The 23,146-nt window shown below is 38.5% G+C and overlaps 2 protein-coding genes across 3 annotated transcripts in view; one reads left to right on the forward strand and one right to left on the reverse strand.

Moving 5' to 3' along the window:
* CLN5 (CLN5 intracellular trafficking protein) overlaps positions 1 to 23,146 on the reverse strand; it is a 46,789-nt gene that overhangs the window by 10,798 nt on the left and 12,845 nt on the right. The window contains exons 4-5 of one of the 2 annotated variants that reach the window (XM_058682522.1): positions 9,073 to 9,240; positions 7,186 to 7,414 (exon numbers count right to left, since the gene is read on the reverse strand). In XM_058682522.1, the coding sequence (XP_058538505.1) occupies positions 9,104 to 9,240 (137 nt within the window). In that variant the 3' untranslated portion in view covers positions 7,186 to 7,414; positions 9,073 to 9,103. Of the gene's footprint in view, positions 1 to 7,185; positions 7,415 to 9,072; positions 9,241 to 23,146 lie in introns of those variants that run through there. The other variant, XM_058682526.1, reaches the window with a different exon arrangement.
* FBXL3 (F-box and leucine rich repeat protein 3) lies at positions 4,428 to 22,782 on the forward strand. The gene is made up of 5 exons (XM_058682503.1): positions 4,428 to 4,560; positions 8,565 to 8,913; positions 10,547 to 10,669; positions 13,547 to 13,718; positions 20,223 to 22,782. Exons 2-5 carry the CDS (start codon positions 8,566 to 8,568, stop codon positions 20,864 to 20,866), a joined length of 1,287 nt encoding a protein of 428 aa, XP_058538486.1. The 5' UTR covers positions 4,428 to 4,560; position 8,565; the 3' UTR covers positions 20,867 to 22,782.

A 23,146-nucleotide genomic window follows, 5' to 3' on the forward strand; every position in this document is an offset into this window, starting at 1 on the left:
TGTAACAAAGAGAAACAAAGAAAGAAAAATATGAAAGAGCAGTTAAAAGACATAGAAGATGAATTGAGAGGAGTGAGCGTGAAGTCCGTAACAGCAAAATGGAGGGGTTGATAGGAAAGAACTATCTGAAGAGACAGTGACTTATATGAGGACCGGAGATGAGTTTGCAAGAGAAGTTGTAACTGAGATGTGTGCATAAAGACGGAATTTTAAAGATCTTTATCCTCTTCAAAGAATAGCTGGCTGAGCTCACAGGGAGATGAATAATTGAGTAACCTGTTTTAGCTTGAGCTCTAGGTTAGGAAAAAAGTCTTTCTGAGAATTCATAACCATGGCTCTGCCCTCACACAGGTTGGCACCTGAATTTATACTGTCATGACCCAAGAACCCAGGAGTCAAGAAATTATTATAAAAAGTTGTTCCAGGCTAGTAATACCCTGCAGCATGTAGCAGAAGCAAACACAAAAAACCTCCCTAGAGTGACACACCCTTAACCAGGTTGCACAGGATTCCTGCACCTGAAGCTTCACAGAAGATGAACTCATAATCCATAAAATACATGAATAACAACCCACCATGAACAAACATTTACAAAAATCAGGATTAGACCCCCAATTATTTCATGTGATTAAAATGATTAAAGAAAAAAAAAAGAATTAAAAACAAGAGGAAAAAAAATCAGAAAAAATCAAGCAGATGTGAAAAAGATCCAAGTGTCACTTTTAGAAATAAAAAATATAGGCACAGATTGGCTTAATAGAAACTATACCGATCTGAAGAAAAAGTGACTTGGCAGACATATCTGAGGTAATTACAAAGAGTTCAGTACAGAGCAATAAAAACATTAACAATATGAAATGAAGAGATGTGGAGGCAATCCTGTCATGCAGGGTAAGTCCCAATAATTTATGCAGACATCTCCCCACTCAAGGAGATGGAGCGTAACTCCCCAACCCTTTTGTGTGAGATGTGCTTAGTGATTTCCTTCCAAACGGTGAAGTAGGGAAATGGAGGGAAAAAAGTAACTTTACAGTGGAGCAAATTGACCTCACCCTAATTAATATGAACATCAAGAGGGATTAAGTCTTTTTGACAACATGTAGCCTTGACATGATGTGATGAAAATGGTACTTCATACATCTGTGATCTTCCTCCCGGTCTAATCATGAGAAAAACAAGAGACAATCCCCGATTGAGGAAAACTATACAAAATACTGAAGCAATATTCCTAAAAACTGTGAAAGTCATTAAAACAAGGAATCAAAATAGTGTTTTAGGAGCTATTCAACATAACCTAACCTACCTTAATCAGTGGAGTGCCAAGGTGAACAAAAGTCTGTAAATTGTCATACGTAACATGACTGTGATATGTCAGAATTATAGCATCTTTAGCAATAGAAAAAATACAAGGTCAAATGCTGATAAAAATGGTCTCTATTATCCTCATTCACACATGAAAATAATACCGTAGGCACCTAATAAAAATTTTAAATGTCAATTTTTTCCATGATGATCTCATTTATTCATGCAAAAATTTTATATTTCAAATTTATATTGCTTCCAAAAGTATTTTATTATGTCTATTTCCTCATGAAGGTAGTGGGAATAGCCCGTCCCTGGTAGAGGGGGTACATTGTCTGTAGAGAATTTAAAAGCAATAATAATGCTGACTAAATATTGGTATGCCTTTTATTATCACATGTATTGGCAATGCTAAACAGGATTAGCAATAAAACATTCTTCTGTGCCGGACCAAACTATCCCACATACACCTTCTTCTTCCTTCCCCTAAAATGGCATTGATCTTGACTAATACAACTAATAAATATAAATAAGTATTGACTGATTTAAAAATAAACACAAGTTTTAAAACACAAGTTGTGGGCGCCTGGGTGGCTCAGTCGGTTAAGCGTTTGACTTCGGCTCAGGTCATGATCTCGAGGTTCGTGAGTTCAAGCCCTGCGTCGGGCTCTGTGCTAACAGCTCAGAGCCTGGAGCCTGCTTCAGATTCTGTGTCTCCCTCTCTCTCTGACCCTCCCCCTTTAATGCTCTGTCTCTCTCTGTCTCAAAAATAAATAAACGTTAAAAAAAAAATTAAAAAATGGGGCGCCTGGGTGGCGTAGTCGGTTAAGCGTCCGACTTCAGCCAGGTCACGATCTCGCGGTCCGTGAGTTCGAGCCCCGCGTCAGGCTCTGGGCTGATGGCTCGGAGCCTGGGGCCTGTTTCCGATTCTGTGTCTCCCTCTCTCTCTGCCCCTCCCCTGTTCATGCTCTGTCTCTCTCTGTCCCAAAAATAAAAATAAAAAACGTTGAAAAAAAAAAAATTAAAAAAAACACAAGTTGCAAAAAGGTCAAATAAAATCATTAAAACACAGTAATAGCGAAGGAGAGGGAATATTCAATACATAAAATGTGTCAAGATCCTCGCCTTCTTTAGGGAGAGAATAGACTAGGAAGAGGATTTTAAAAGGGACTACAACTGGGAGTGTGAGTTTTAATAACTTCCTATTACTACTCTTCATCATTTAGTCACTGAGGGAGACCCAAAAAATGTTGCAGTTCAGGTACATCCACGTTATTATGTTGCTAGAGACTTTGTTCAGCTTGATCTGTTGATCAGATACCAGGCCCTTAACAAAAAACACCCGTATTTTCCCACACTGAATCTTAATGTAATTTTACACATGGCTTCCTAGCTCGATTTTTGCAATGGAAGAGTAGAACGGTCTCTGGGCATCACTGCTTTCCAGTCTCTTACATATGGGTCAGATCATTGACAAGACCTCTCTGGGTGAGAAATTACTTTCTTTTTATTTTTGAGGGAGGAAGGAGGAATGACACATGATTCAAGTTATGATTTTGTATGTAAGGACATTTCTCACTTTAAGAAAACCCAGTGTCCCAAATCCAAACTGTTAAAACAAGCTAAGTTAGTAGCACTTACACACAAAAATGCCTGGATTGATAAAAGGCTTGTGGGTTATTTTTTTTTTTTTTAATTTTTTTTTCAACGTTTTTTATTTATTTTTGGGACAGAGAAAGACAGAGCATGAACGGGGGAGGGGCAGAGACAGAGGGAGACACAGAAGCGGAAACAGGCTCCAGGCTCCGAGCCATCAGCCCAGAGCCTGACGCGGGGCTCGAACTCACGGACCGCGAGATCGTGACCTGGCTGAAGTCGGACGCTTAACCGACTGCGCCACCCAGGCGCCCCTTGTGGGTTATTTTTTAAATAGCCATTTAGTCCTTTATACTTTCCTTATTATGTTTCAGAAAGCTTTACAAACTTCAGGAGTCTATTTACTTTTTTCTTTTTAAGTTTATTTATTTTGAGAGAGAGAGAGAGAGAGCGCGAGCGAGCGAGCAAACAAGCATGAGCAGGGAAGGGGAAGAAAGAGAGAGGAAGAGAGAGAATCCCTAGCAGGCTCCATGCTGTCAGGGAAGAGCCCCATTGAGGGCTGAAACTCATGAACGAGATCATGACCTGTGCAAAGTCAAGATGGACACTTAACCAACTGAGCCACCCAGGCGTCCCAGGAGTCTATCTCCTTTATAAGTGGTTTTGAAAAAGTAATAACGATGATAAAAATTGTTTTAAAAATTAGAAAATACAAATATTTTAAATATAAAAATCATTTGCAATCCCAGTGTTAACACTGCCACCATTCTGCGATAATTCCTCGCAGTTTTTAAGAACACCTTATGTACATATGCTGTGTGTAAATTTTTAGAGCCTGTATTTTAACCCCTTGAGTTCCGTGGTGCTGTCGTGGCCATTCCAGGTCGAGCCTCGCGGTGCAGAGGTATGTCAGCGGTCAGCAGCTACAGTTTGTCTTTCTGCCTCGGAGAACCAGCTGCTGGATGCAGCAGGCTCAGAGACACTCCCTCCTTTTTCCTTTCCTGCTCCACCTCCCTAAACTTTCCAGTTTCAACAGCAGATAGTCTCTTGGCCATCTAGCTAGCTCCAGCCCTCCCACACTGGCTTCAAAAGGAAAAAAATCCCCTAAGGGTAGCAGTAGCGTCGCCGGGAGGAAAGCTGCCCACTCTCCTGGAACCTAGAGGCGGAGGCCCCTATCTGCACCGGCGGCGCGCGCTCTCGGCGGGCGCGACCCACTCCCGCCCTCCCCCCTCCCTCCGCGGGCCCGCCCCGGCGGACACGCGCTCGCCCCCACGGGCGGAGACGCGCCGGGGAAAGCGCGCGGCCGCGAGCTCCAGGCGCCATTTTGGAGTCGCTGTGTGGGCCGAGGCGGCGGGGCCCTTCGCGGTGGCCGCGGCTCGCCGAAGGAGGCTTTCGCAGCTACGAGGGGTCCCGGAAGGAGAACGCGGGTTGCGTGGGACTGAGAAAGGAGGCTTCTCCTGGGGCAGCCAGAACCGCAAAGGTGGAGCCGCGTTGGCGTCCGCCGCGGGACCAGCGCCTCGGATGCGGGCTGAGCGTGGGGGGTCGCGGCGGCGGGAGCGCGAAGCGGGGCTCCCTGGGGGCCTCATGTGAGAGCCGCGGGACCAGCCGCCGCCGTCCTCGGAGCCCGGGGTGGTGCTTGGGGGAAGCCGCCCCCGGCAGCAGGTAACGGCGGAGGGGCAGGGCCGGAGCCCCGCTGTGACTGCGGGGCTGGGGTGGGTCCGCCGACCTTCGTGGGCGGCAGGGCGGATCGGGGGCGCGGGGTCCCGGGCGCGGCGCCCAGACCTTAGAGCCTGCTTGGGGGCGTTTCCCCGCGATGCCTGCTTCAAAACATGTCAACAAGGCGTGGTGTGAATGCGGGCTCGCGGCTGCTGTCGCCCGGTTTTATTACCCTTGGCAGGGTTGGCGACAGGCACCTTAGAGCTCGCGCTCTGCCAGGCTCTTCCCGGCGTGGGCTGTGCCCGTGCGTGTAGCTTGAAAAAACGAGGGGCGTTAAAGATGTCAAAACACTGCTCAGGGTAGAGCGCGTGAGAAACGTCAGGGAGAGCCAATCCGTGGAGGTGGCGCGGGAGGAGGGGACGTCCCGGTCCCGGAGCCCAGTGGAAAACTTGGCCGCTTGTGAAGAGGAGCCGCTTGGCGCCTGCCTTAGGCGTGGGCAGCGGGTTCAGGTGGGGCTGGCCACGGGGATCAGGAAGCAGCCTATTCAGTGATTGACCTGCGTCTCCAAGCTAAGAGGTTAGATTACTATTATTTTGTTGCTGATGATGTCCAATTCATTCAGTGAGCCACATCTTTTAAATAGAGTCTTTTTGCCCTCTTCTTTTGAAATATTTATAAAAATGCCATCAACTCCGAGTTATCTACAAATGACACCTAGACACATTTTCGCCACCACACTCTTCCTACCATCTAGTTCTGAGAGTTAATCTCGTCCCACTGTTTTTGTTTTTGTTTTCTTGTATTCCAGCCAAAGAATGCAAGTTAATTTTGATATTAGGCAAATGGAAAGGAAATGTGATGCCAAAACAAGCTTTTTAGAGCTGTGTACAAATGGGCTTTTAAAAGTGCTACAGTTTACTAAATGTACAGTTTACTAAAAGTGTTTAATACAGTGATGGACACACAGCTGAAGTATTCTCCACTCTTTCTCTGATGAACAAATTTACTACTACTTTCCGAGGGTATGGAAATATTAAGATTAGTTCAGTAACTCCCTGTGCTGCTCAACTACTCTAGTTTTTTTTTTTTTAAATTTTTTTTTTCAACGTTTTTTAATTTTTATTTTTGGGACAGAGAGAGACAGAGCATGAACGGGGGAGGGGCAGAGAGAGAGAGGGAGACACAGAATCGGAAACAGGCTCCAGGCTCCGAGCCATCAGCCCAGAGCCTGACGCGGGGCTCGAACTCGCGGACCGGACCGCGAGATCGTGACCTGGCTGAAGTCGGACGCTTAACCGACTGCGCCACCCAGGCGCCTCTCAACTACTCTAGTTTTTCCTCATTAATGGTTTGTTTGTTTGTTTGTTTTTCCTTTTGGTGCTTCATAATATCAGTCCCTCACCAAATGCTCTAGTGACCTAAGTTGCATCAATTATTTGGGGCCTAGAAAAGTTGCAATTTGAAATTGAACTGCTGGAGCCTTGAAGAGGTCTGGTTTGGGTGCTCTACTAAGGAAAAGAAATTATAAAGACAGTTTCATTCTTTTTTGAATCTCTGTATTTCAAAATTATGTTTCAGGTAGTCAGAGAAATTATAAGCCACATTATGATTTTGTTCTTTCTTCTTTGACCCATATTTTCTATGCTAAAATTAAGCCTTCAAGATAAGGTAAAGCAGAAAAATGGGTCATAATGACACTGTTACCTCAACCTCTAGTGGGACATTATTACTAGAAGAGATTTTTTTTTATATTAAAGGTTATATTGTGGATTATACTACCTTTTCACTAAACACATTACAAAATGTATTCTCAGATTCACAAGTAAGTTTTAATGTTCCATAAAACTACCCTCTTGCCATCACCTTTGTCATTCTGTTTTCTCCTTTCTTCTCTCCTTGCTCAGTAGAATATACATCATTTACTTCACTTCATTTACATCATCCAACTCACAGATTTGGAAGTAGGATCAATGAGGAATTCATTGCATACATGCTGAGATCTCCTGGGCAGATTTTAACAGCAAGAAGGGCAGGAGGCTTTGCCGTTTTGTTTCCTTCCAGCCCCCAGTCCCCTTTCACAAGTTTTACTAGCTATTGGGTAAAGAGATCCCACAGAGATCTATTTGGTTAAGAGTCATACAGGGGCGCCTGGGTGGCGCAGTCAGTTGAGCTTCAGACTTCAGCCAGGTCACGATCTCGCGGTCCGTGAGTTCGAGCCCCGCGTCAGGCTCTGGGCTGATGGCTCGGAGCCTGGAGCCTGTTTCCGATTCTGTGTCTCCCTCTCTCTCTGCCCCTCCCCCGTTCATGCTCTGTCTCTCTCTGTCCCAAAAAATAAATAAATAAATAAATAAACGTTGAAAAAAAGAGTCATACACATACACATACACATCCTTCATCCCACACAGGAATCAAATTCTTATACACAGATATGCCAGAAGAAGGGAGTTGGAGCCACAAGCCATCCTTTTCAAAAGCTATGACTCCAAATCCAAACTACCACTCTGCCAGAACTACTCTGTAGGTATAAGTGTCGCAGGCTCTAAACCAAAGGGGTACTAGTGAGTAGTCTGCAATTACCCCCCTTAGTTTGCAATACTTACTTTTCCAGATAACAAATCAAAACAAGACCTGTTTGTCTGATTACAGTGTAATTCATTGACGTTAAAAGGAATGTGTATGAGATAGATAGGGGCACCTGGGTGGCTTGGTGGTTAAGTGTCCAACTCTTGATTTCAGCTCAGGTCACGATCTCAACGGTTTGGTGAGTTGGAGCCCTACATTGGGCTCCGTGCTGACAGCGTGGAACCTGCTTGGGATTTTCTCTCCATCTCTCTCTGCCCTTCCCCTGCTTGTGCTCTCTCTGGCAAAAAAAAAAAAAAAAAAAAAAAATTCACCTGTAATGCCACCACTATTATCCTACTACTGTATTTATATAATATGGTACAGTATAATCCCACTTAATTATGGTTAGTTACTACCTTAGTGTGGTGAATCCAGTACCAGTGTGTTTCTCACATATAACCATGTGTTCTTGTATTTTCTCACACGTTTCATTTCTTTGTCATACACTTTAAAGTCTTTAATACTGGACTACTTTCCTGTATTTGAGTTCAACATCCTCTGTCTCTTTTTAAGCCCTACTACTGTTTAATTCCTCACAAGAATCCTATGTGTTATTATCCCCACTTTACAAAGTGAAGCACAGGAAGGCCAAATAATTTGTTCAAGGCCACATAACCAGGGAGAGTTAGAGCCACAATTCAAACCCAGGGAGCTTGATTCCAGAGCCCATTCTTTTAACCATACTACTATTTTGCAATAAGACTGTTTCAGAGAAACAAATGCAATGAAGATCATACAAATACACAGAATAAACATATACCTATCATTCGGAAATACAACTTAGGGTAAACATTGCCATACTAAGAGATGTGTTGGAAGAAGAAACCACATTTCAGACCAAACCATGCATAGTAGGGATGGGTTTGCTTATCTTAAGTAGAGATTGTGTCTGGCAGTAACATATTACAGACTATTCAATGTGGAGAGATCTATTGGCTACTTAATTCGTATCTTCTCTAGAGATTCCTGGGACTGTGGTTCCTTGAATTCAAGAACTCAAATATAGCAGGTATCCTTAGATGACTTTTAAGAAAGCTTTAGCAGGTGTCACTGTAGGGTTTTTTGTTTTTTTTTTAATATTGCTTTTAGTTGACTATAATTTTTGGTTTAGTTTCAAAATCATGATATCTCTCCCTCCCCCTGCCAGTAGTACAGTATAAACACAAATGCTTAAAAATACCTGTATAGAATTTGTAAAACAACAGTTGGTCTCCACTGGCACTTTTCATTATATTTTGTTTTGATATTCTTGAATTACTGGTCCAGTTCCTCATGTTTGTGTTTGCATTTATAAACATACATATATGTATCTCAGTGGGAAAACGAATGTTGGATTTATTGCTATTCAAAAGTTAAGTATGAAAAAAATGATGCATTTTTCTGAATAGGATGAAACGAGGAGGAAGAGATAGTGACCATAATTTATCAGAAGAAGGTACTGCAGAGAAATCTAAGAAACTGAGGACTACAAATGAGCAATCTCAGACTTGTGATTGGGGTAATCTCCTTCAGGACATTATTCTCCAAGTATTTAAGTATTTGCCTCTTCTTGACCGGGCTCATGCTTCACAAGTTTGCCGCAACTGGAACCAGGTATTTCACATGCCTGATTTGTGGAGATGTTTTGAATTTGAACTGAATCAGCCAGCTACATCTTACTTGAAAGCTACACACCCAGAGCTGATCAAACAGATTATTAAAAGACATTCAAACCATCTGCAATATGTCAGCTTCAAGGTAATACTTTAAATCCTTCTTTTAAAAAATAAAGTATATTCGGTGGCTTTTTTTATCCTAAGCGAAAATATGTTCTCATGTTTTTAAAGTATTGCCTTTTTAGAGAAAGTTCTTAATGATTTAGAATTATTATATACATTAGAGGCTGCAGAGGGGCACCTGGGTGGCTCATTCGGTTAAGCATCCGACTTCAGCTCAGGTCATGATCTCGCTGTTTTTGAGTTCGAGCCTCGCGTTGGGCTCTGTGCTGACAGCTCAGAGCCTGGAGCCTGCTTCGGATTCTGTGTCTCCTTCTCTCTCTGCCCCTCTCCTGCTCCCAGTCTGTCTCTGTCTCTCAAAAATAAATAAACATTAAAAAAAATACTTTTTAAATCATTTAGAAGCTGCAGAACTAATTCCAGCTGTTACTTTTATCATAATTTTTAACATAGTTATTTTTTTATTTTTATCATAATTATTCATAATTTATTAAAAGAACAGAAGCAGCTACTAAATAAGCATAAATCATTTACTAAAGCTGTCAGTCACACTGAATTATTTTGAATAAGTTTGAAGAAAAAATATACAGTAAAATAAATAAAAAACGTGAAGGGGTGCCTGGGTGCCTCGGTCATTTGAGCATCTGACTCTTGATTTTGTTCAGGTCATAATCCCAGGGTTGTGGGATCAAGTCCGCATTGGGCTCCATGCTCAGTGTGGAGCCTGCTTAAGATTCTCTCTCTCCCTCTGCCCATCTCCCCTGCTCGTGCTCACTCTCTTAAAAAAAAAAAAAAAATGGAGATTATGATTGACTAAAACTTAATTGCTATTACTGTTTAATAGAGACTGAATTCTGCTTATTGATGGCTTTAAGATATGGGGTTTTCAAAGAAAAAGGAGATAAAAAAATTTTTTTAATGTTTGTTATTGAGAGAGAATGAGTGAGCATGAGCAGGGGAGGGGCAGAGAGAGAGGGAGACACAGAATCTGAAGCAGGCTCCAGGCTCCAGGCTCCAAGCTGTCAGCACAGAGCCCAGCATGGGCTCGAACTCACAAACCCCATGACCTGAGCCGAAGTCGGATGCTTAATCGACTGAGCCACCCAGGCATCCCTAAGAAATTTTATGTAAAAGGTTTAGATGAATATATTTTAGAGAGAAATAGAAAAAAGGATGTGGAAGAATGCCAAAGAGAACCGTTTGTTTCTTTTCATTGCCAGAAGGGACATACTGGAATTCATGCGGTGATGAGATAACTGAAGTGGGGTGGCTTTTTGAGATGTCTAGAGTAGTTTAAGGAATCACAGTGGTTTATAGGAGTACAGAGGCTTATAGTATTTTGTTTTGGGGATGAATAATGGAATGTAGGCATGTTTACTAAATCTTTAACCTACCTGATAATTTTTGAAAAGTAACACATGAATACCTGATTACCCATAGCTAGCATTTATTTAACAGGTCACATTAAACCTAGATAAAGCAGTGGTTCTTAATTCAGGTTCTTTGCCAAAACTAGTCTTGTCTGCTCTCATCATTCTTTCTTAGATGGAGATTATTTGTAATGTAATAAACTAATAACTGTTTCTTCTGTAAAATTAAGGTTACACAGAGAAATGTAAATATATGCATAGGTAAATGGTGTGTTCTTTTCTAAGGTGGACAGCAGCAAAGAATCAGCTGAAGCAGCTTGTGATATATTATCACAACTGGTAAATTGCTCATTAAAAACACTTGGACTTATTTCAACGGCTCGGCCAAGCTTTATGGATTTACCAAAGGTATTTGCTGGTTTTATGTTGTCGGCAGTTACTGAGAAATCCGATAGAAGCCCTGCCCTTGTAGTGGTCATTTCTTGTAGTGACCATGGGAGTGTAAGAAAAATAGTATACATAATGGAAAACTAGTTACTATTTATTTAGAATGTCAGGCAATAGGTGTTTTAATAAAGCTTTTCCTTTTTCTGATCACCTTGTGCTTCTTGATGGGAAAAGTTAAAGAGTGAGTGAATTTGCAGAGGATTCAGCAAAGAGATGTACTAAAAGTGACTAAAACTGAGAAGCAAATTAGGAAAAAGACATATAGCAGCTCCTTTTTGGACTTTCAGAGCAGATTTGTGAAATTACAATCAAAGAAAAGTAGACAGTGCCAGTAGTGAGAACAGGTATAGCTTATTTATAAAATCTTCTGGTAATTGTGTATAGATTTATTCCTGAGCAAATTTAGTGTACTTGGATTACTTTACAGATTTTATTTATTTATTTATTTATTTATTTTAACTTTTTTTTTTTTTAATATATTTTTGAGACAGAGAGAGACAGAGCATGAACGGGGGAGGGTCAGAGAGAGGGAGACACAATCTGAAACAGGCTCCAGGCTCTGAGCTATCAGCACAGAGCCCAACGCGGGGCTCAAACTCACGGACCGCGAAATCATGACCTGAGCCGAAGTCGGCCACTTAACCGACTCAGCCACTCAGGCACCCCTTTACAGATTTTATTTAAAGAAAGCTTTTCTTTTTGGTGAACAGTGAACTATTTATGTTCATATATATGTTCTAACATGATCCTGCGTATAGTAAGATAGTGTCTCTAATAACTAGACTCTTAAAATAGAAAAAAAATAAGTGCATTTTTAGAAGGCAGCTGATAAAGGCCTCCTGAGTATGTTAACTAATATTGGGTAGGTTAGCATGCAACAGTAATTTGAAAGGTTTTTTTCAGAGTACACTGCAAACTAAGATATAGATACCCCTTTACATATCTAACAGTTTAATTTACTAGAATGATTCAGGAAGAAATAGTACTAAATTGAGTGTGTATTATAACTCAGGTAGTTATGGAATGGAATATTTGTAACAAATGTATCACCAGTTGATTTCAAAGTCTTAATTGGTGTTTAAAAAGGTTCTTTAAATACATACATTTGAGTTAAAATGTTTTCCTCCTATAAAATAAGGGAAATAGGTAAGAGATTCTGTTCAGCATTTTAAGATTCTAAGTACATGAGTCAGAGCACTGAGGTTCTTGAACTTAATGTGCATAAAAATCATCTAAGAAACTTGGAAATTTTGGGTTACATTCCCTGTTTCAAATTTCCCCTTCCTATGAGACATCCAGGAGATTCTTATTAAGTCAGAGCACTGACTTACATGGTATAGTAGCACCTTGTTCAAACTTCATATGGGAAATGATATATTTTGAATTGATTTTCTGTGTACATACCATAGTTAAAAAAACAAATAGATAGGGTATATGTAAAACATACCACATGAAAAGGTATGCTGAACAAATTTAATTTCCTTTTTGTCTTGTTACTCAAGATTATCATTATACAGATCTAGTACTAGTACTGTAGTTACATGAAGTAGTTTTGTCTTTGGGAACTATGATGCATCTGGGATGGCTTCCTTCCTTATTAAATGGGCCTAAGATGTTTATGTTGTTCTTCACCTCGCGCCCCCCCCCCCCCCCCATTTTGGCTCTTGTAGAAGATTGAAGTAGGGTGTTACTGTACCTTGGAAGTCCTGGAAGAACTGTAGAAAACATGAAAGAAGTATATTTGACCTCAGATAAATCTGAGGGAAATGGAAAAAAGAAGGCAGGGATGCAGTCATGAGGATGCAGTCATGAGTATACTAATGAAATGGGACTGTACAAGGTATAACTGAGTTTGAGGTGAAAATATTAGAAAGAGTTAATATTTAAATAGGCAAAAAGTTACCTAATCAAAATTTAAGTAGTTAACCAGTTATTTAATTGTAGAGGAAAATTAAGTTAGTGAATGTGATCATGCAAATGGTGTTTCTTTGTACTTTCTTGGCTGTTAGCTTGCCCTCATTCCTTTTCATTGCTGTAGTGAATTTATAAAGGTAAGTGGAGGGTGAGATTGGTTATGTAGAGGAAGGTGTCAGAGCATATGTTGACCTCTCTTTCCTACTCCTGGATCCTTCGTCCATTGGTTTTAGCTGATTCCACGTTACATACTCTGACCATGCTTTAATTCCTGTTGCCCTACAGTGGTTCCTTGAGGTCAGATTCTGTGTCCAAAAGATAATTACATGTATATAATAAATGGAATAATAATTGGTATATTTGTGGAAAAATACATTAAAATGAATGGCTCGAAAATATTGTAGATAATTTAACATATTTAAAGGAGTTTTAAACTTGGAATTTTATTAGGTATGATTTTGCTTATTTTAGAATCAAATTTTCTGTGAGCTTTTTTGTTTCAAGTGAGCCTGAGTTGATATTCTAATTTCTAATGATTATGCTAGTAATTTTATTACTATTTTAATGGTTAACTATCAGACCAAAAAAGAATGCAGTTCAGTGTTACAAAACACTGGAGTTATTCTCATCCCCGATTCTGTAATTCATCTTATTACTTTTTACTTACCAGTGATTATTGTGATTTAGAGGCTTGAAATCTCATTTTGCTACAGGTAAAAAGACTTTTCTCAAAGATAGCAAATAGTCACCTCCCTTTTTTACCATACCCCCAACAACAGAGTGAAAGGATGCTACCCCTAAAACAGTTATGGGATACATCATTAGGATTCAGATGAACTATATGTGAACTATATGTCTTATGTGAACACCCCCTCAATTCTCGTGTCTGAAAGTTGAAACTGTTTCCATTTTTTTGCTTTTTAGTCTCACTTTATTTCTGCACTGACAGTAGTGTTTGTAAATTCCAAATCCTTGTCATCGCTTAAGATAGATGATACCCCAGTAGATGATCCATCCCTCAAAGTACTAGTGGCCAACAACAGCGATACACTCAAGCTGCTGAAAATGAGCAGCTGTCCTCATGTCTCTCCAGCAGGTATGTTGTGTTTTTTGCCAGGTAACATTTTACTAAAATGGACTGATGTATTTATCGAATTAAAAACTGATCATTAACCTTGAGGGTGGGTTAATATTATTTCATCCCTTTTGCATAAACATTTTTAATGTCATGATACAGTAACATAAATTTCTGTAGCATTCCTAGCCTAGACACTTATTTTCAACTTATTTTTTACTCTTACTTGTCAGTTTGTGTCCAAACTGTGTTAGAATATGGATTAAAAAAAAAAAAAAAAAGGACAGTATTAGATTTGCCTGAGGTGCCCTTTAGATAATATAGAACTTTCTTTAATTGTAGTTGAGCCAGCAGGGTAGGTTTTGCATCAGAGCAATCTCATAATTGCTTTTCTTCTCACTATGTAGAGGGAGGAGAGTTGTGCTGAAGTTGCCACCTTAACATTTTGCAAGATAACCCTTTTCCTAACTTGAATCTTGGAGCCAAGAACCCATCAAATGGGGAATAGCATTGTGAAATCTCTTTCCAACTTTTCTTATATAGAATTTTCTAAGCATTACTGCATTATTCAGTTTCAGATTATTTAAATTCCAAATAGTTTGTATTATAAAATAAGTATATTGGGGCGCCTGGGTGGCTCAGTCGGTTAAGCGTCCGACTTCAGCTCAGGTCACGATCTCACGGTCCGTGAGTTCGAGCCCTGCGTCGGGCTCTGAGCTGATAGCTCAGAGCCTAGAGCCTGCGTCCGATTCTGTGTCTCCCTCTCTCTCTGCCCCTCCCCCATTCATGCTCTGTCTCTGTCTCAAAAATAAATAAACGTTAAAAAAAAAAATTTTTTTAAAAATAATAAAAAAATTAAATAAGTATAAACTCACACTTGGTATTATTACTTTCTGATGCTTCACTTCTGACACATCCTCCCACTGTTGACATCCCTCCCAGTCTTTTGGCTGTGTTACTTGGGAAACCCGTTTTTAAAAGACAGTGTTAAATCCTTGATATCTTTACAAAATACTTCCTACCTTCTTGCCATGACTAAAGCCCGGCCTTCCCCCAAGAAAGTGATTTCTTCTTGGATGGAGATTTCTTAGTGTTCTCTGTCTCCCTACAGGGAGGGTCTTGGTGACAGGAATGGCTAGTCTATTGCAGTATTTCCCTAGCTGCTTCTGCCACTTCGAGATTTTTACTGAAGGTGATAATCTAAACAGTCTGGAACTTAAGAAGAATGGACTTTTGGCAGTTACTTCTTACATGACCTTGGTCACATTTTCTATCTACTGTACAGGTTGCTATGGGAGTGAGGTCCATACCTTGTAGCTTCATACTGTACAGGGTCCTTTGTATCCTCACCTCCACCTATCTCTTTAATCTTGTTTGCTACTCATTCATGTGTAGCTTTTACTTGAGTCCTATAATAACTAAGGTTCTTTGTACCTGTGTGTGTGTGGTTAGTACACTGTACCTTGTGGAATATGTTTTTTCTTCCCACTTCTTCATCTAGCCAAGTCCAGGCCAGCCTTCAGAATTCAACTCAGATGATCTGGTTTTGTTCTTATTTTCTCCTCTCTGGTTTAGAACCACCATGTGTTGTTTCCATAGCACTCTGAATGTAACTTCAGCACTTCCCACGCTATATGAGAGCTTTTGGGTCTCTGGGTTCTCAGTGAGACTATGAGTTCATTATTCTTTTTATCCTGGTACATCTCATGTTCATTTACTTTTATTAAATATACACATCAATTCTGATAGGGTAGTATAAACTTGCTTGGTCTTCCCTCATGGCTTTTGGGCAAGTTGTTCAGGAAGGGAAGGGAAATGAAAGAGAGCACCTGAAATACTTTTAAATTTAAGAGTATAACCTTAGACGATTATAATTTAAAATTTAATATATTTGCATATTTACTTTCTATCCATATTTTGCATATTGGGACTATGCAAAACTATTTCTTTTTCTAAGTTGAAATCAAGGGTTTTTTTTCTTTAGTCACTGAATATTTTATCAAACTTTTCTCCTATTTTATATAGTCCTTATAATTGTCTACTGCTTGATGTTTAGGCACCATTCAACGCTAGTGACTGTTGACTCTGATACCATATTATGTTGTTTTCCTTCTTCTGTGATTGTTCCTACCATTTCTTTTGGTGATTTCTCTTTTCATTCCTTAAATTTTGGTGTTTCACTGTGTTCTGTGCTGAGTCCTTTTTTGTTTTACTATGTAAACTCTGGGCTGTCGTCATCATCTGTTGTGTCAGTTACATTCTGTATGTTAATACTTCCCACTTACAGTGTCTCTGGAACTCCAGAGCTATGTGTTGAGCTGCCAGTGGCCAGTTCCTCTAGAATGTCTCACTGGTGCTTCAGATGAATGAACTTTCTTCTCCCCCTGTCTAAATCTCTTGCTTTTTCCTTTGTGCTATCTCAGTAAATGGCTCCATCCATCTGGTTGTCAGGGACCTGACAGACATCCTTGATTCTTCCTACCCTTCCTTTCTACATCCTTTCAGTCTCCAAGGTCTGGTGATTCCATCATTGAAATAGGCCTTGAGTCTACACTGTGGACTGATGATTTATTCTGATCCCCTTCTATTCATATTGCTAAAGCTCTAAGCTGCAGTGTGGTAGTATTTGGAGTTCGGTTGGGAGATAGGTCATGAGGGTGGAGGTCTCATAAATGGCATTAGTGCCCTTATAAGAAGAGGCAGGAGAGAGATGATCTCTTTTTCACCATGTGAAGATACAGCAAGAAGGTGGCTATCCGCAAGCCAGGAAGAGTTGTGGTCCTCATCAGAACCTGACCATCCAGATTGGACTTCAGGCTCCAGAACTGTGAAGAGTAAATGTTTATTGCTTAAGCCACCCTGTTTGTGGTATTCTGTTAAGCAACTTGAACTAAGACACTCTGCCTTCTTCATCTCCACTCTTACTCCTGTAGTACAGGTCTCTATAATCTTTGTGCAGTACCCTCTTACACTGATTTCCTAACTGGCAGCTTATTCTTCTGTAATGTGATTTCTATGCTACAGAGTAATCTTTCTAAAATATAAATCAGGTATTTTTCTCCAGTTTTCTTCAAATGTTCTCACTCTGCTTTAGATAAGATCCAAACTCCTTACTGAGGCTGACAAGGTCCCATATGATTTAGCCCTTGCCTCTCTATGGGGCTTCATCCTTTAAGATGTTACCTTACTTGCATACTGTATGTTGACCTGAAGGCTTGGCATGCTTCAGTTCTTGGAATGCTTGTGTTTCTTCCATGTGTGGGTGTTCACACAGGAAATAAAGTTCACTTTCCTTCTCCCCTATCTTTTGCCCTAGCTTGATCCTTCTAATTCTTTATGTCTCACTGTGTTAGTTCTGGGAAATCTTCCCTGATCCCCTTGCTAGGACACCCAGAGCATTCTTGTTTAATTCTCTGCTGCCTGCTATTATGATAAGGATGTCTTGTTCATGTTGCATCTTTACCATCTTAGCACCAGTGCTTGACACTCATTATTAGTTGAACTAATGAACATTTAGTTACTTAGTGTTCTATGTTGTTGGTAAGCCAACATTTGTCTTATAATTCTTTTAAGGTTGGTATGTAAGTATCTACATTTTTGCTGTGATTTAAAAAATGAACCATTTTGGCACGAAGCAGTTTGCTTCTATCAATTTCTTCCATAGGACAGATGGTAAAGTGGAAGAAGTAGATCAGAGGATCCAGATCTTTTTTATATACAGCTTTTTGCTGTATTTTCTTCTAAATGAGTTGTGTGAATTTACAATAGTACCGACAATGAATTTCTATATACTTTTTAGCATGTATCAGTGTTTTATTTCTTTTTATTGCCAAATAATATTCCATTGTATGGATTGTACCACATTTATCTATTGATCATTTGATGGATATTTGCATGGTTTCCACCTTTTGACTGTTATGAATGATGCTGCTATGAAAATTCCTGTGTAAGATTTTGTGTAGATAAATGGTTTAATTTCTTTTGGGTATATACCTAGGAGTGGAATTGCTGAATTATATAGTAACTGTTTAATTAAGTTTCCTATTGCTGCATAACCAACAACTACAAATTTAGTACGTTAAACCAGCACTCATTTGGTAGTGTCACAGCTCTGTAGGTCACAGATATAGCCATTGCGTAGCTAGCTTCTCTGCTTAGCCAGGGAAGCTGTGAGTCTGACTTCTTTTCTGAAACTGGCCAAAGAAAACTCAGCTTTTAAAGGGTTCATGTGATTAGATTAGAACTGCCTGGACAATCTTGTTTTAAAGCCAACTGTGCTATATAATATAATCATGGGAGTGGTATCTCCTCACATTACAGGTGCTGGGGATTAGGTTGTAGAATCTTGGGGACTTGGACTTTTAGAATTATGCCTGCCACAACTGCTTTAATAGTTACTAAATGATATCTCAGTTTCTTTTATTTGCATCTTTGGTTTCCATTCCCTGTGTATTTATTTTCTTTTTATATCAAGCTTTATAAGATTGCAAAGAACAGAAGTGCTCAGGTTATGAAGGTTTATTTCAAAGTACACAGAAACCTTGTAGAGAACAGAAACTTTGTAGTGGCTGAATAGTAAAGCACAGATGTCTTTTGGTGACTCTTACACTGGGGATTCAGTTTATCTCTTTACTGATTCTGTTGCCTATATTCTCCTCCCACTGCTTTTAAGCTTTGGCTTTTTGGTGCCTTTGTCTTGTCACTTCTCAAGCAGTAGTTAAGCACATGAACTTAAGAGTCACTCAGTTTGTGTTTGTCTTTAGTTGCATCAACTTCAAAATAGAAATAATTTATTTTTCTAGATTTTTGAGTATATTTAGTACCTGACATATCATACTGTACAATAAATAATAGATAATATGATGTGTGTTTTGTTCCTATCCTTGTTTCTAAACACCAGAAAGAAATGGTTTGAATGGGTCATTTATCAAGTACTATAGGCTGTCTGGGGTAGAATTTTAGTATTAGGCCATTTCAGAAATCAGATGCTGACCTTTGGTAAGATCTGCTTGATAGGGGTTTGGGCAGTTCTGAAGCATAGCATGGCTAAGTATAGGGACCATTTATGGAACTGCTTTCTGGATATGTTAAGAATTTGTTAGTTATAATTACTATTTCCATTAATGTGAATTGGTTACCTTTGACTCATTTATCTAGTGGTATCTTGGTATTTTTTTCTGAGAAATTTGTTAAGTTTATTAGACACTATTAAGCTGTTAAAAAAATTTTGCTCACTTGATAGAAATCTTTTTTTTTTTTTTTTAACGTTTATTTATTTTTGAGACAGAGAGAGACAGAGCATGAACAGGGGAGGGTCAGAGAGAGAGCAGGAGGCACAGAATCTGAAACAGGCTCCAGGCTCTGAGCTGTTAGCACAGAGCCCGACGCGGGGCTTGAACTCACAAACCGCGAGATCATGACCTGAGCTGAAGTCGGACGCTTAATCGACTGAGCCACCCAGGCGCCCCGATAAAAATCTTTTTTAACAACCTTTCAAATGTTTTATTTAGTTACATAGATTCTTTTATGTGGCTTTACCTTTTTTTCTTTTTAATTAGAATTAAATTTTTAATTTCCAAAAATGTCTTTTGGCCTCTGTAGTGATGATCATGTAATTTTTCTTGCTTAACCTATAGGTTTGGTGTTTGTAATCAGTTTTTAAAAAAAATATAACACTGTCCATGCATTACTGGGGTAAACGTTAGTTATGGTACATGTAGCTAATCCTTGAACAACATGGGTTTGAACTGTGGGTCCATATGCCTGTGGATTTTTTTCAGTAAATACAGTATTATACTGTAAATATATTTCCTTTTATGATTTTTTTTTCTCTAACTTTGTTGTAAGAATGTAGTATTCTTATTGTAAGAATGTAGTAAATATATATTGACTGTTTATGTTATCAGTAAGGCATCTGGCTAACACTAGGCTATTAGTAATTAAGTGAGGAGTCAAAAGTTATACATAGATTTTCAACTATACAGGAGTCAGTGCCCCTAACCCCTGTGTTGTTTAAGGGTCATCTGTATTTATTAATAATTTATAATTGTTGGAACACCTGGGTGGCTCAGTTGGTTAGGCGTCTGACTCTGGGTTTCGGCTCAGGTCATGGTCATACGATTTCATGATTCGAGCCCCGCATTGGGCTCAGCACTGGCATCTGGAGCCTCCTTGGAATTCTCTTTCGCCCTCTCTCTCTGCCCCTCCCCTACTCGCACTCTCTCTCTCTCTCTCAATAAATAAACTGTAAAACAAATTTATAATTGTTGTAAGTTTATAAGTGAGCTTTATTTCTTTTTATGGTATCAGGTTTAGAATTAGTCTCATTTTCTTATAGACAGATTTAGTAGTAGGTTTTTAAATGTGACTTTCTGCTAGTTCAACTGTATAACCAAATTTTAAATTGTATAGCTTTATGATAGGGAAATACGGTAAAATTTTGAGACATGCATTTGATTAAATTCTTTGAACAGGCGATGAACTCGTACAAAAAATTGTAAATAATTAGACACTATTTCTTCCTAGGTATCCTTTGTGTGGCTGATCAATGTCACGGCTTACGTGAACTGGCCCTGAATTACCACTTGTTAAGTGATGAATTGCTGCTGGCTTTATCTTCTGAAAAACACGTTCGATTAGAACATTTGCGCATTGATGTAGTCAGTGAGAATCCTGGACAGACACACTTCCATACTATTCAGAAAAGCAGCTGGGATGCTTTCATCAGACATTCACCAAAAGTGAACTTAGTGATGTATTTTTTTTTATACGAAGAGGAATTTGATCCATTCTTTCGGTATGAAATACCTGCCACCCATCTTTACTTTGGGAGATCAGTAAGCAAAGATGTGCTTGGCCGTGTGGGAATGACATGCCCTAGACTAGTTGAACTAGTAGTATGTGCTAATGGCTTACGGCCACTTGATGAAGAGTTAATTCGCATTGCAGAACGTTGTAAAAATTTGTCAGCTATTGGACTAGGGGAATGTGAAGTCTCATGTAGTGCCTTTGTTGAGTTTGTGAAGATGTGTGGTGGCCGCCTGTCTCAATTATCCATCATGGAAGAAGTATTAATTCCTGACCAAAAATATAGCCTGGAGCAAATCCATTGGGAGGTGTCCAAGCATCTTGGTAGGGTGTGGTTTCCAGACATGATGCCCACTTGGTAAAGACTGAATGATGTAGGGCATGATGAATAGCACCTTTACGTTAAAAATACTGTATTATAATAAGAGTTTATTTCCTGTAGTTCTGATGTAATTCTGCTATTTTGTGGCATGGAAATTTGATACCTGCATTGAATATATAAGGATTGTTTATTGGAAGACCCATGGACCAGTTTTGGTCAGAAAACTTCTTCTGTTTCTTTAGCCTAACAGCAGTCAAATCTCAGAAAAATTTATTAAACTGTGGTTCAGATCTGAAAGTAAGTCAGTTATAAAGATGAAACATTTTACAGTCTGAAAAAAACAACACCTGTATGTTATAATATCCGAGAAGTGAGTACTAAGAAGTTTTCCAAATGTTATGTTCTCTATGCATTTTTTTTTAAATGTAAACTTGACATTTTAGGGTCTTCAGTTATACATGCACCTGTTATAAGGTGTTTAATATAGCTCAGGACAGTGAGCATTTTGTGAGAAAAATGGAGGCTGTATCATATTGAATGAAAGAGATTGGTTGAATGTTCTCAAATATGTTACAGAGCTGTTTGAAGAGGTATGTATAAGTAATTGGATTTCTTAGAAAACTGGTATGTGTCACACAATGGTTATTATAGACAGATAATAAACAGAGCCAAGATCAAATTAAAAGAAAATAGAACAGAAGTGAGGCAGTGTTTAGTTTTGTATAAACTTTCAGGTTTGCTCTATAATCTGCTAAACCATATAAATTCTCTTCTGTGATATGTTACTATGTATGTGACACTTTGAGGCATCCTATGTAAAGCAAGGAATGCTTTGCCAGTTCTCCTTGGTTTTGTTTATCTTTGTTTAAGCTAGGTTTGAAGTATTATACAGTAATTGAAATGAAAAGCTTATCTATTTAAAAAAGCCAAATTGAAATAATTAAAGGTAGAACTTTAAAATGTTTATAAATTATTTCCATGAAAGAATATTCTCCAGTGAATTTTAGTGATGGTTCATTTTCCATTTTGGAATTAAATAGTTACGTAAGTAGAATTTTCAAAAATCATAAAAGGAGCACTACTTGTTCAGTATAAACAAGTGAACTTAAAAGAGGATATATTTAAGTTCATAATCATATTTTTGAGTAAATATTGCTCAGTGGACTGGAAAATTTTAATAGAAAAATGTCTGCAGTTTTGTGATTGTTAATTTGGTTACAATGCTATTTTATATTATTTAAGTTAGGTAGCATTTTTATTACTTTCATATGAATAATGGTAAAACATACATTGCTATAAGAATATTAAGTTTGGGGCTACATTTAGTTTTTTTGTTTTTGTTTTTGTTTTTAGATATTATATAAGCTTTGATTCTGAGCACTAGTGCTAGTAGATATTACCTTCCTAAGGGAAATTAGAAGTGATTTATCCCTAATGGAATAATACAGTAATGCTTGAAACTTTTAGAAAGCATCTTGGTAATAATGGAAGCTAACAGTCTTACAGATCTAATCTATTTTTTAAATAGATCACCTTCCTAAGAAAAAAGTAAAAGGTGATTTTGTACCTAATTTATACTTTTCAAAAGTCATGGTGTTCCGGCCACATGTAAATGAGAAGAAAAAAGGCTGATCCAGACTGGGAAATTAAAAGCAATTATTGTAATATTTTCCCCTTACTAAATAGTTAAAAAGCTTTGTACAAGAAATACATGTGATAGTGGATGAAGCCTTTTTTCCCTTGAACAACTTTGGAAAATGGATTTGACAGTGCATAATCAGTTCTACTAACCAAAGCTTTATTCGGAAATTTACTTTTTTGTACAAATTGAATTATACAATGCTTGAAATACTTTAAGTCACTTTATAAGCAAAATGCATAGCACTTACTTTGTTTATACTGTAAAGTATATATGTTAAATGCTTTTATCAATTTGAGAATAAAGATAGTTACTAATGCTGTTGTATTATTAATAGTTTTTAAAAATGACACTAACATACATATTTGGTTTTCCAACAGGTTAAACTTACAGATTTATGGGTTTAGTTTCAAATTTATATTTGATGAATACAATGTTTAATTTTGAATAAGTTTATGGTAGGATGACTGTTATAAAGATGTAAGATAAGGTAAATGAAATCTATTCTTAGAAATAAGTTCTGATGACTAAAGTGATAGGAAATAAAAATTGGCCATGAAATGTAAATTTATTTTTCACATTTTATACAGAAAATGGTTAAATTAAAAAGAATAGGCTCTTTGTTTTTAGAATAAGAATTTATAAAACAGATTATTTTGAAATAGAATTCTTAGTCAAAGT

Source organism: Neofelis nebulosa, chromosome 1 (assembly GCF_028018385.1).
Source record: "Neofelis nebulosa isolate mNeoNeb1 chromosome 1, mNeoNeb1.pri, whole genome shotgun sequence".
In the NCBI taxonomy this organism is placed as follows: domain Eukaryota; kingdom Metazoa; phylum Chordata; class Mammalia; order Carnivora; family Felidae; genus Neofelis; species Neofelis nebulosa.